Below are 14666 nucleotides of genomic sequence, written 5' to 3'. Positions count from 1 at the left end.
ACAATTTTTATAATTTTTGCTAAAAAATTACAAAAAAACAGACTTAGAGAAGCATTTCTGATTTGAAATAAATTTAAAACTATGCATGTCCATATATTTCTGCTTATTATGTATATTATATATCGTATTTTCTGGCTTATAAGACGCACGGGCATACAAGATGCACCCTAGTTTTGGCCACATATTTTGGAAAAAAATTTTTAAAAATATTTCACCAAAATAATAAAAATAATATTTTGGAGAAAATAATAATAAAATTAAATACGGTAATATATTTTTCTCAAAATAATGGTATACACTTGGGTAAATGTTCAACCAATAATGAAATGTTTGTTTCTGAAAAAAGCTGACAGAAGTAACGTAACAGAAATTCTTACTCGCCCTAAAACAAATACGGGTGTCACTTTCTCTTTGTAAAAGGTGGTTGGAATTGAAAAATCCCGATCCAGTCTAATTAGCCTGCCATACCATAAAAGCGGGAGATCATAGAGGAATACCATAAAAGTGCAAGTTCATATTATAGAGGAAGCAAACACATGGGAAAATGAAACAAGTTTTTACTTACATCTGATTGTGAGATTCGTATCACGCAGATTTCAACAAATTTTCCATGAAAAAAATATTACTGGTATGTATTGTTGCCATAGATTGTAACCATTGATAATTGTTAAAAATATATTTCAACAGAAAATCTTAAGTAAAATTGGTGTGAATTTCAAAGGGAAGTTTTCAGAACTCAGTTTACCGGCACTGCGTCATCGAAAATGCATTGCTAGTAGTCTTTAGGCCTAATCTGACATTGACCATATAAGATGCAGGGTGATTTTTCCGAGTATTTCTTCGCGAAAAAAAAAATGCGTCTTATAAGCCAGAAAATACGGTACTATTAATTACTTCCATTTTCAGGCTTTAAGAATTTATTTCAAATTTTCCACATGTCACAACAAATTTTAATGGTTCTTCTTATTGGAAAGTATCAGCCATTTTGAGAGACTCCCATGTTTCGTAATACTGTCTTTATGCTGCGAAAACAAATCTTGAAAACTAGGGCAAAACAGTAGATGTTATTGCACTAAATCATTTGGGAGAGGGAAAAAAGTAACCTGAAGATTTAAACAGAGCATTGGTGCTTGTCTACTACCACGACATTCTTCAAGCAAAATGCAGATAGTTACAAAAAAGATTTATTCTTGCATCCAATTTCTCTATGAAAACTGTAAGAAAATCACTTCAGAAATTATTGCAGTAAAAGTGACTCCTTTTGGGAAGGTAGAAAAAAAAATTCAGATTTTTAATTATTGATTAACAGTTAATACAGTTTTAACTCTACCACCACAGCCAGGTTAAACTTAGGATAAAGTTTTCCTCGTAAAATCAGTATTGGACATGCACTACTTTTTTTCTCACCATTTTTGTGTTAATGGTCTCCCATGTTGAGAGACCATTTTTGTGTTAATGGTCTCTCAACATGGGCATCTATCCATGGTGGGGCGATTTCCCAAGTGATGCTGCTGGTTCTCCTAATGCCCAAAGAGGTTCCAAGCAAACAGCATAGGAATCAAGTATGTTTTGCTGTCTACTGTGACCCTGTATAAACTTGAAAATATGGAGGAATCCTGGTGATCGAGGAAACCCAGCATTAACATATTACTTTGCCCCTTGATTTGACAAGATGGTATGGCTTGTCCAGAATCATTTAGCTAGTAGGTTCATCTCTGAGTGTCAGCTGTGCAAATTCCATGTCACTACCCTCATGGATTGAGTTACAGGATTCGGGCTGGCAGATGTACAAGTGTTTGCTTTGAGCTTATTCATTTCTTGCTATATAGCAGGCATCTCCCTTTGGCTCTGTGATGGCAAGCATCCTGAGCATTGAACAGTGAAGAAACCTTTATTAATTCTGATTGTGTAAACCCTTTTTCTGAAATTTCTAATAAGGTTCCTATTATAACGTTTGGTGAATGTGATACTTTACTGAGATTCTCCTCCCCAGGACAGAAGCCATATTAGACCGAATCCCTAGGTTTCCAATTATTCTCTGAATACTTGAACAAAAAATAGGAAAAATGTCACTTTTTTTTATACAAAAAAGGGTATCATTTAGTAGGTTCTCCAAAGTGTGTCAAACAGTTGGATGTATGGGGTGTAGTTGCTGTTCCTTGAGGATATGTTCTAAGCTAAAATCCCATAGTATGACTGCAATAAGATGAATATTCTTTCATCTGGATTGAAATCTAGAGCAAAGTAAAAATCTCATCTTGACACTTAATTCTCTGACATCCCATAACTCTAGGCTTCAGGTGCCAAATATGTTTTGGCTGAGTGATGATCTCTGTGCTTAAAAAGTGATTTGGTTATTGTTTATTTCTGGCGTTTTTTAAATGTCCTTGATTGTGAGTAACTTTATATCTTAAAAATTGTAAGGAAAGTGTTTGGAAAGGTAATTAACCTTTCTGTTTTTTTTTTTTTTTAATATTTAACTATGCTAATTCCTGTTGCTTGGTCACTTATTGAAACTTCTACCTTCCCTTGGAAGGGCTGGAAACCTAAAAGGAGCAAAGTCATCATAAATGCTATGGAACATGACAGCTGTAATTGACTGAGTGCTTGGATTACTCACCCTTATCTTCTGGCAAGTATCGGAGGATAGATCTAAATAGTATAACAGCTCCCATACATCTTATATTACACTCTGTAAGAGACCAGTCCTAAATGCACTTCACAATTCAAAGTTCAGCAATGCATAGAAAACTTAATTGGTCCTCCTAAAGCAATAAAGTTCCTAAGATCTGTCAACTTACTAGTCAGTCTCAAATGCTGAACAGTCTAACCATCTGAAAATTACATCATTAGGAGGAATATCCATCACTCACCCCCCATGATACTGTGAACTCTTCTTGGATGTTAATAGCTGAGTGGGATCCTCCTAAATATAACAGAAGAACCATTAACAGAAGTAAGTCCAGAAAATTATACTTGTGTTGTCAAAAGAATATCTGATAAACATGACAATATCCTTGTTCTGATATGGAACATAATTTTTACATTTCACACACCCAGGCTACTGACCGCTATAAAGACTGAATATCTGCCATATAAATATTCTGGAAAACTACTTGAACTGCCTCTGGATCACATGCCCATGCTTAAACACAAGGTGCAAAGGGTTTCACACTGTCTACTGTAGAGATTGTCCGCTCAGGAAAAAGAACCAGCGGATCGAAACAGCAAAATATTACCCGGTATGTAATACATCGCAAGCTTGATATAACACAGGTGCCAGGTGACAACTTCGATACAAGTCCATAATAGCATTTTGGACTTGCATTTTACACATCTGTTCTGAAATAGTCGTGTACTGTAATTAGGTTTTCCAGAACTGATGAGTGTTTTTATAGTAAATGATTTTTAATAGTGATCAGATGCAATAAATGAAGATATTCGCTATCACTCTGACATTCTAACCATGCCATCACCTCATGTTTTCAAGCATGTTAATATCTGTTGCTTTATCCTTACACAGGTCATCCATATTATCTTCTGAGTCACTGGCTTTCTGTTTGTTGTTTGTCTTCCCACTGTTCATAGAGGCTACGATTTCTTCTTTGCTCGAGTAATGCACAACTGGAGCTTCTGCATCCACCTAAATCCAACCAGCCAGGTCATTTGCTCCAAGACTGCCACCAAGTAGTCACAAGCAGTTTTTGCTTCTTCTGAAAATGCTGCCAATTGAAGGTTATTACAGCAGGCCCCCGTTATAACGCGGTTCGTTTACGCTGATTCGCTATAACGCTGTTATAGATCACTATAATGCTCTTTTACAGATTGCATTTTTGGCATATTTAACGAAATCGTTTCATTTGATGGAGTCGATAGCTTGAAAATGAATATAAAAATATGGTTAAAACGTTTCCCATGCCGACCTGAGAAATATTCCCACACTCAGTGAAATTCTCTCTCGCGCTAATTTAATTGCAGTACAGTGACTTGTTATGTAGTTCGGAGATCAACATTTTAATAAATGATCACGTATATTGCTTGTAATATTTGCGTTATATGCATTTATCTGAAGTCTAGTGATCACTCAGTACCGTATTAGACATCGTGCGAAATGGACAGTTTACTTGAACATTGAATCTTAATTAATGCAACCAACGCAGTTACATTTTCGAAGAGTTAATAATGGCCGATAAGAATGAAAAAGCAACAACATCTGAGTGCAATACGAAGACTATAAATGTAAGGAAAAAGACTGAATTTGAAAATCAAATTAGACGTTTTGAAGCGAATCGATCCGGTCAAAGACAAGCAGATGTGTCCCAAAATTTAGGACTTGCAAGTTTAACTGCAAGAACAATTATAAAAAAAAAAATAAAGAATTAATTTTAGCAGTGGGAAAGATAGCTGTTCCACTGCAAGCAACTAGGGCTAGGCCGGCTATTAGGATTGAAATGGAAAGACTAATTTTATTGAAGATAATATCCAATGCAGAATTCAGTTAAGTTAAATATTATAAATAATAAAAAGAGAGAGATTAGCCAATATGATGATCTGAAGAAAACTCACCTAAAGAAAATTGGACATTTAAAACTAGTAAGGGCTGGTTGAATAGATTTAAAATCCAGGGAGAAGCCGCAAGTGCAGATCAAAGAGCCAAAACTTTCAAAAAATAACTTGTTAAAATTATTGAAGAGGGGTATTGTGTGTTATACTTCTCAACAAGTTTATAACATAGGTGAAGCAGGACTTTTGTGGAAACGAATGCCTAAAAGAAGTTTCATATTGAAAGAAGAAAAAACATGCCAGGTTTCAAAGCGGCGAAGGATCAGTTGATTTTATTGTTGGGTGGTAATTAAACTGTGGGGGATTTAAAATTAATACCCCTTTTAGTTTATTTGGAAGACGGTCAAAGTTCAACCCAAAATTGACACATTTTTCATAATTAAATTCATCAATTAAATTAAATCAATTAAATTCATGATTTTAATTGGAATTTTAAGTTTAATTTTGATACGTAAGTAGTTACCACATAATTATATACATATGTAATGCGGAATATTTTATATGTACAAATATTTGAATATTAAATATTTTGACCGATATTTGTGCATCTTTTCACTACCGTTTATTATTGATTAGGAAATATCCTATGGCACCGACCTCAACTCACAAATACATATGTTACTTTATGGGAATGCGGCGCTCGCTTAGCGCTCTGTTTTTCCGGAATGCATTATCAGCGTTAAGTGCGGGGTCACCTGTATTAGTGATTTCATATTTTCCAGCAGTTTTCAATTGCTGTTGAGCTTGCTTTCTCCCATGCTTGAATTGCTGAGTTCACAACACCAGCAAGTAGCTCACCATGAGTGAGCAAGTAGCTCACCAAGGCTCAAATAATGCCCTGATCCATAGGCCGAAACATGACTTTTTTTTTTTTTTTTGCTATCTTTGATTTCAGAACATCAGCTGAAGGATGAGCTTGGCAGTGATATAACAGTAACAGAGCCTTTTCTTAAAGTTTCCTCAAAATGGAAAGTGTAATGCAATGTGCTATCATTGGCAAAATTATTGATAGGATTTCCAGTCAATGGAAGGTCATTAATATACAAGAGGAAAAAGTGGGGAAGAGAACTGAACCTTGGGGGACACCAGCATTAGTGGAGAAGTTAGAAGACATAGCAATCTGCTATCACCCTCAGTGAGCGAACAGAGAGAAAACTGGATAACCAATTACAAAAAACAGTTGACAAACCATAAAATAAAAGCTTGTTAAAAAGACCTTTATGCCAAACACAATCAAAAGCCTTTGAGATGTCAAGAGCAACTACTTGTTTCTCCAAACTTTTCCATTGAATTAGTCCATAAATGGGTAGCATAAGCCAGAATATCACTAGTGGATCGACACTGACAAAATCCATATCAGCGATCATTGATCAGACGGAAGGTTTCTAGATAGTTTGAGTTGCCAGTTAATTGATTTCTCCATTACTTTAGAAAGAGTAGAAGTAATTGCAATGGGACGATAATTGAATGGGAGGGATTTGTCACTCTTTTTAGGAATTGGCTGGATATGAGCAAATTTCCAAGCAGCATTAAAATGCATTTGGAATAAGAGTGAAAAAAGGCAGCAAAGAACAGGAGTAAGTTCAGGAACACAAGTTTTGAGAACAAGTGGAGAAATACCATCAGGACTTGGAGCTTTCCAAGCATCAAGTTTTGTCAAAATCCTTCTACCTTTTGATGGAAGACCACAGGAGGCATTGAATGGAGCGTGTTGGGAATGGTGGGAGGTGTTTTACCAAAATCATTAATACATGAGTTGGAAGAAAAATGGGATGCTAGCAGGTCAGCTGTATCCTTAGATGAAGTGACAGCAGAGCCATCTGGTTTGGACAGAGGTGGGAGAAGAGTTGGGCAAAGGTTGTGCCCAATCGCTTTGGCAAGAGGCCAGAATGCTTGGCTACCATTAGGGCAAGATGCACTTAGCCTGTTCAAAATCTAGTTTGGACTGATTAATAACTGCTTTACAATTGTTGCGAGCTTTGGTGTAAGTAGAAAATGAAACTGAAGAATTGAAAACAAGCCAATTGCAATATGTAACGTTCTTCTCTTGAACAGCCTCAGCATATTTATTGGAAAACCAAGGTTTAGATAAAGGATGAGATTTTAAAGTGCAGTGTGGAATAAAGGATTCCATTCCTACAAGGATAATTTCATTGACATGATCTGAGCAAACGTTGACATCAGAAGTTTTTAAACAGTAGTACAACCGAGGAAAAGAAGAAAAGAAATATCGCAGGTCATGCCATTTTGCATTCTTGTAATGGCAAACAACACGAGGTTGGGAATAGCCATGAGATAAAGGCCTCCTTTGGAGAAGAGAATCACCAAGTTGTGATCTGAGGTGCCTAAAGGACCAATCACTTCGACTGTGTACTTAGAAGGGTTGTTTTTGAGAGAGAGATCAAGCATGTTTCCTGTATGGTGAGGATTGGCTGGTATTTTTGTAGGTAAATGAACAATCTGTGCAAGGTCAGTCGTAATTGCTAAAGTCTCAGCATCTCAACCAGCTGGATCAGTGTGACTAGAAAGCGGAAGCCAGCTGGAGTTGTGAACATTAAAAAATCACCAAGGAATATTACCTCACTGTTAGGAAAGTTGGACTGGAGAAAGTCAAGTTGCAAAGAGAGGAGGTCGAAGTAACTATTTATAAATTTTTATAATGGTATAACTGTTTTCTGAAAGATTTAAAGTTGTTTTAAAGTATGGCCTATATTTGAAGCTAATGAGACATTTTACTTCTGAGTTCCTTGTTACATATAATATCTAAATTGCCTATTATGATATGGCTAAAGTGTGCATCAATAAACGGTTGAAATTGGCCTGATGGCAAATACATCCATTGGAAATGGGTACAAGATTAAATTTAACCAAGTTAGTTGCTAGGTTTTTGTAATTACACACTAGGTGTTTGTAATTACTTGAAATAATGTTCAAGTTATTATTATTATTATTAGCTATATGGTGCAGGGAAGCCTTAGGTTTATGCTGCACCAGCAAAAAAAAAAAAATTCTGAATGAGAGAGAGTTGAGAAAGTAAGTCAGAAGGGAATCACCAAGAAAGAGAAGAATGATGATATCCAGCTCAGGACCCTGGGTGTGCCAAGCCCATACTCACCAGATGTGAGCAGCCATCTCAGTAGGTCAGTAGATTTGTTCATGTAATCATTAATGTTGAAGTTATGCAGGCAAGTATTACATTTAAAAATTTTGGCTGGTCAGCTTGATGTTGGATTCCAATTTAAATTTACAAATATATGTAATTAGGTTAAGTAATTGTTTAGATGTGAAATTGAAGGCGAATATGAATCTGTACTCTGTTGGCCAACGCACAAAACAGAAGGAACTCAAAGTGGTTGATGATGATGAATCTGTAGAGAGCCTTTAGGATGCTATGTTTAGTACAAAGTAGCAGCTCATTAATCTTCTGTACGCTGAACTGACAGTTGTCCCATTCAGAGATGGTCTGTTTAAAGTCACCAAGCTTGTATATATGCATAGTAATGTTGGTGCTATTGGGTTTGTTTTTCCTATATGGTCTGGATGTATTTTTAAGTCTTTGGTAACTTGATATTTGTCATATATGCAAATATCTATAATGTTATTCCTGATGATCTTATTGTTAAGTCCATATGAATATGAATTTTTTTAATTTTAACATGAATAATTCTCCTTTTTGATTTCATGCATTAGGCTCCGGTACTTGTGCTAGAATGGAAATATAAATGGTGGTAAAGCAGTGTCTCGCAGTGATTGTACTCTATTTCTTGTTCAGAGTTATGGATGTTGCGGTTATTGTAATTCTTGATATCTGGCCTATGCAGGTTAAGCCTGAGGTGGAGGTTATACACCAATGCTAGGAGTGTAGTTAATAAATTTGATGAGCTTGAAGTGCTGGTCAAGACATCAAGGGCAGATATTGTTTGGATATCAGAGACATGGTGTCATACAGACATAAGCAGTGCAGAATTGGAATTTGGAGGAGTACAATGTGTATAGAAAGGATAGATTGGACAGGAAGGGAGGAGGGGTTATGCTGTTAGTTAAGAAACACAATCTAAGGAAGTGCATCCGATTGATGTTGGGAGAGAATGCAATGTTGAATCTGTTTGGTGTGACATAAGCACTGCGAAAGGAAAAATGAGAGTAGGTATGTGTTATAGGCCTAATGAATCTGATGAGTATAATTGAGCAGTTGTGCAGAGAAATAGTGGACCAGTAAATCAGAATGTCTTATAATGGGGGATTTTAATTTCCCAGAGATTGACTGGGATTTGTGGGTTGGTCACTCACACACTAGCAAGGCTTTTGTGGATTTATTGGATCATTGTTTTCTACAGCAGCATGTTCAGGAGGCAACTAGAGGGAATAATACTCTTGATCTGATTATCAGTAGTGATTCTTCATGTGTTAAGAATCTGCAGATGAAGGAACCACTGGGTGGCAGTGATCACAGTGTGCTGAAGTGGGATTTACTCAGATGTAAAGGGAAGAGTTTTTGATTTCTTACCAATGACACCATATCCAAAAATTTCATTACTTCATACAGCACGTCCCCCTTCGCACTTTTTCTTACTATTGAATACAATATGAATTGTCAAACTAATAGAGTAAGCTTATCTGCAAAAAGATCTAAATCTCCTAACACTTCCTAGTTCATTTCACAAATATACGTTGTCTCAATTCTAATCTCAACGATGTCCATTTCCACTTGCAGTCTACCAAACCCCATGTACTTTTACTGACAGAATCTGTTATCGGTTGATTCAACTACTGCTCATCTCAATTGCCCAAATTATTCACTGTATGATTCCTTTCACCTCAAAGATGGTACTTGGCCATATGTCCGTTCCGATATTCCCTATCAGTCTTGGTAATTTGGAATCTCCTCTTTTTGAGCTTCTCTGGCTTAAAATCTCTACCACATTGTGTCAAATTCATCTGTTGTCTCTACCGTTCTCCCAACTCCACTAAACAGTTGCAGCTCTTTGACTTCCTCTCTTTGCAACTTGACTTTCTCCAGTCCAACTTTACTAACAGTGAGGTAATTTTCCTTGGTGATTTTAATGTTCATAACTCCAGCTGGCTTCCGTTTTTTAGTCACTTTGCAATTTTTCACATTTTGTTGCTTTTGTTTCAAATTGCAGAATTTCTTATTCACAATTGCAGAAGCCTCATATGACCTTAGATCCCTCTAAAGTCGAGATGCTGAGGCTTTTGCAGTTACTAATGAATTTGCACAGATTGTTCATTTACCTACAAGAATACCGGATTATCCTAACCACACAGCCAACACGCTTGATCTTTTTCTCACAAACAATCATTCAAAGTACACAGTCGAAGTGAGTGGTCCTTTAGGCAACCAGATCACAACTTGGTGATTGTCTCTTCTCAAATGCAGCCTTTTTTACATGGCTATTCCCAACCTCGTATTGTTTAGCATTACAAGAATGCAAAATGGGATGACCTGCGAGATTTCTTTTCCTTTGCTGGATTACTGTTTCAAAACTTCTGATGTCAGCGTTTGCTCAGATTCTATCAGTGAAATTATTCTTGCAGGAATGGAAGAATTCTTTATCCTTTCTTTATCAATGGACACTGCTCTTTGTGGACAAATGTTATTTGTGGAGTTCCCCAGCATTCGGTGCTGGGCCCATTATTGTTTTGTATATTCAGCAATGATATTGATGAAGGTATAAATCAGGATTAATGTCCACGTTTGCAGATGATACAAATGTTGGCAGGGTTGTTAATGACAAAGACAGTATGCTACTCCAACCAGATCTAGACAAGTTGGGCAAATGGGCTGAGAAGTGGCGACTGAAGTTTAACATTGACAAATACAAAGTACTGCATATGGGTAGCAATAACCCAAGTGAAAGGGAAAAAGATCTGGGGTATGTGCAGTCAAATATGAAGTTTACTGAGCAGTGCAGAGGGGAAGCCAGAGAGCAGGTCATGGAATATTGTCAATGATATAGGAATTTTGCTAGCAGTGATAAGGGAGGTGATTATCCCGTTGTACAAGGCAGTGGTCAGTTTACACTAGAGTACTGTGTACAGGTCTGGAGCCTCATTTCAGGAAGGATGTAGAGTTGCTAGAACGAGCATAAAGAAGGGGAACAAAGGGGTGCTTTTACCAAGAAAGGCTTAACTTTTGCAAATTGCAGTGCCTGGAGAATAGGCACCTGTGAGGTGATCTGATTGAGGTGTATAAGGCCTTGAATGGGTTAAGCAAGCTGAATGCTGATGGGATTCTTCCTCTTGCTCAGATTAAGAACCTCAAGGGGCATAGATTCAAATTGAGGAAAGACAGTTGTAGAATAGATGTGCGGAAATTTGCCTTTAGCCAGCGGGTGGTTGATTGGTGGAACAGACTTCCATCTTTTGTTGTGGGAGTTGATAGCCTAAATAAATTTAAGGCTGAGCTGGATAGGCATTTGGACAAATGGAGGGGTCCATACTTTTTCTTGATCTCTGAACTTATATCTAAAAGGGAGTTTGTAGGCATTTCTCACAAGTTGTGAAAGTAACTTCCACTGTAATTTTAATGCCACTACTCCCCAAATGTAGCAAAAGGTATCAGGTTTATTTCTGCAAGATATTTTACGGTTGATGTGTGTGCAAATAAGAACACAGCTAAGAATTTGTTGATTTTTATTTCTAATTTAAGACCAATTCATGATTTACACTTATGCACACAACACTTGTTTACAAATATAGCCAAGTTCTCTTTGTTCACCACTTGCTTTTTAAGCACATATCTGAGTTTTTGAACATATTTCTTACGAGAATCTGAAATTATTTCAACGAGGAAATTGTTGCCGACCAGTGTTATAAACTCCCTTTTCGGACAAAAGAAAACAAATATTGGGTTTTAAGGTTAGGGGCTCAAATCTGGTGAGTATGGGCTTGGCAAACCCAGGGTCCTGAGCTGGATATCATCTTTCTTGGTGATTCCTTTCTGCTTCTGACACACACACACACACACACACACACACACACACACACACACACACACACACACACACGGTAACTCGGGAATTTTTTTTTTTTGGCTGGTGCAGCATAAGCCTCAGGCTTCCTTGTGCCATATAGCTAATATTACTAATATAAAAATTGCTGAGGAAGCCATGTTGATTTGAAATTGTTTTTGCAAAGGGGGGGGGTGTTGCCACTAATGAAAATGATTTTTCTAATAGAATCTTAATAATATTGAAGACCAGGAGGTGAGGTGGCGGTGGTTGTTAAATTTCCAATAATTCATCAGGCTCAGTACTCCTCACTAATGGATTATAGAAATGTGAAAACAATTAATACTGGTTTGAGTATAATGAATGGCCCAGCCCAATTTTAAAAATATTTACAATTTTTTTTAGTGCTGGTTTATTAATTTCTGTTAATTGATAAACCTAAAACATTTGATATGCTTAGGATATATATTAACCAGTTTGTGCTTTGAAATTATTGTAATTATTATATATATATTTTTTTTCCTATATTTCAGCCCCCATGGCAATTGAGGAACAAGTAGCAGTGATTTATACGGGTGTTCGTGGTTATCTAGACAAAATAGATCCCTCTAAGATCCAGAAATTTGAGAATGAATTTTTGCAGCATATTCGCACTAGTCACAAAGACTTGTTAACTACCATTGCATCAGAGGGAAAGATTAGTGAAGACACAGATGCCAAGATGAAGAAAATTGTAGCAGATTTTGTAGCTACTTTTAATGTTTAAAATTAACTGTTTTGTAAACTAACTTATTGATATAAAGTGGACATGGACAAAACAGTGCAGTGAATAAAATTGTAACATTAGAGAACTATAAAAAGTGCAGGTTATTCTGGAATTAATAGAGAAAGTTAATGTTAATCATTTCTGTTGCAGTCTCTTATTTTTTATGTAATATTAAAATTGTTTTCCTGATGAGTAGTTGTGAATAGAGAAAATATACTACTTTACATAAACAAGGGGAAAAGTCTGATCTTAATGTCTATCTTCACATTTTTTGCCAAACTGGATGTGATGGTGGAGAAGCCATGTGTAGAAAGAGATGGATTTGATTTTCCTTGACAGACATATCTACAATGTTTCCTGTTGTAACATGAGAACCTTTGTGTGGCAACAGTGAATTTGTCAGTCTTTCATCTTATGAACAAAACCAAAAAATACTTGTAATCTGTACAGCACACACCACCCCTCCTGGCTTTAAATATCTGATCTGATAATTTTTTTTATGATAAATGATTCATCACCCCCAACCTTCAATGTATCTGTATGTGGTCAGTAGTGCTGTGTTCCTGTGTGCTGCCATTAAGCAAAATAAAGTTTGCTGCCCTAAATGTTGAATATTGATAAGCATTAAACAATCAGAAAACAATATTGAAACAAAATTTTGGTGCCTTCTTGAGCTGCCGCCTGTAAGCAATGCTTGCTTCTCCTGACCACTTATGGCGGCCCTGTATGTGGAGAGGAAACCTCTCAATGATGCTGCTTGCCCTCCAGTTAGCATTACTGGGATTTAATGCATATACCTTGGTTCCTGGAATTTCTACCACTGCCTCAAAAGCTACTTCTCTAACTGCAAGGTCAGCATCAAAACAAAATATCACTGCATCACCTGACATCTGTCCCCAGGGTTCCATCCTGGGGCCAGCTGTATGGAATATGATACTCGACGACTGGCTCCTGAGGGACTACCCACACACTACTCAGCTTTCTTGCATCACATGCCACTACTACTACTACGCCGATGACATGGTTATCATCATCAAGGGCCCCACCCACGCCACCATAGAAACGCAGGCTACGGTTGTTCTCTCTGCTCTGTCCGTATGGGCCACAGAAAATAAACTGTCTCCACTAAGAGCAAAACCACCCTATTAAAAGGAAAACTGGACTTCTCCAGACCTCCTACCATATGTTTTAATAGCCGCCCACTGAAAAACTACCTAGGAGTAATTTTGGACGACAGGAGAACTTTCATCCCCCATATCCAAGCTATCAAAGAAAAGATAAAAAATTACATCACTATGTTAGCACGCTTTACCCGCAAGTACTGGGGTCTTAAAGGACCAACTCAGCGCCTTCTATACTCAGCAGTATTTATACCAATTCTCACATATGGAGCTGCAGTATGGTACCACCGAATGACTTTAGTGCATGCGCAATGTAAAATTCAACGTCTTATGCTACTACAAATGACCCGCACATGTAGAACAACATCAACTGCTGCCCTACAGCTACTAACAGGCTACCTCCCCTTGGACATCCACGTCGTTTTTATCGGACTCTCTCATGCCATCAAGAAGAATAAGGAAGCTGAATTCCTCACTATTCAAACCTGTACCGATACCGACATCAAACAGGAACATAAACGTGTGTGGCTAGAATTGATAAACCTATGGCAGACATGCTGGAATAACTCCACAACTGGTGCAACTACTAAACTTTTCCTCCCCGAGGTAACCTACATCAACAAACGTTTCACTTGGTTCTTCCCAAACATCTATGCTTCCTTCCTATTAACTGGCCACGGGTCCTTCAAGAGTTCGGCCTACTTGAGGATGTCCTCTGTACCTGCGGAGAACCTGAAGACTGGGATCACGTGATGCACTCATGCAACATATGCTTAAACGTAAGAATCCAACTACTAGATCTCCACACTACATCATTTCGGCCAGAAACCAAGTTATTGGAATCTAATGGAATGCTTTCTGTGCACTAACCACTTATGCCAATGAGGTCTTTCGTCATCGCTAGTATCACCGGCAACTTCCAAACACTATTGGATAACCTCCTCCACACAGCAACTGATGCCCAGCACCACCAGAAACTTCCAGTCATGAAACTGAAAATTGAGGCCATACCTGCCGACACCGCTCCGTGATTCTCCATTGTGACGTTCCTGGATTCTAATTTGAACTTTACTTGTTCTCTTCTTCCTACCCACAGTCCTTCTCCAGGACTCCCACAACTGCACCTAGCACTCTCCTGCTCCTTGCCTGGGGGATGCCTATGCTCTGTTATCCCCCGCTATCTTACCTGTCTTCCGACTTTCCTGTCTCTTCTGTGCTCTTTCCTTGGCCTTCCCCACTCTCGCT

The 14666-nt window shown here is 37.6% G+C and overlaps 1 protein-coding gene across 2 annotated transcripts in view; it reads left to right on the top strand.

Annotated features, from left to right (window-relative positions):
• Positions 1-12492, top strand: part of blw (ATP synthase subunit alpha blw, mitochondrial) — a 373048-nt gene extending 360556 nt beyond the window's left edge. For both annotated transcript variants that reach the window (XM_090378871.1, XM_090378872.1), the window contains one exon: positions 12068-12492. In XM_090378871.1, coding sequence (XP_090234997.1) covers positions 12068-12300 — 233 coding nt within the window. In that variant the 3' untranslated portion in view covers positions 12301-12492. The remainder of the gene's footprint in view (positions 1-12067) is intronic.
• Positions 12493-14666: the final 2174 nt, after the last annotated feature.

The sequence above is a fragment of the Mastigoproctus giganteus genome, chromosome 8, assembly GCF_048544385.1.
Source record: "Mastigoproctus giganteus isolate SK-2022 chromosome 8, ASM4854438v1, whole genome shotgun sequence".
Lineage (NCBI taxonomy): Eukaryota > Metazoa > Arthropoda > Arachnida > Uropygi > Thelyphonidae > Mastigoproctus > Mastigoproctus giganteus.
This window is presented reverse-complemented; position numbering and strand designations above follow the sequence as displayed.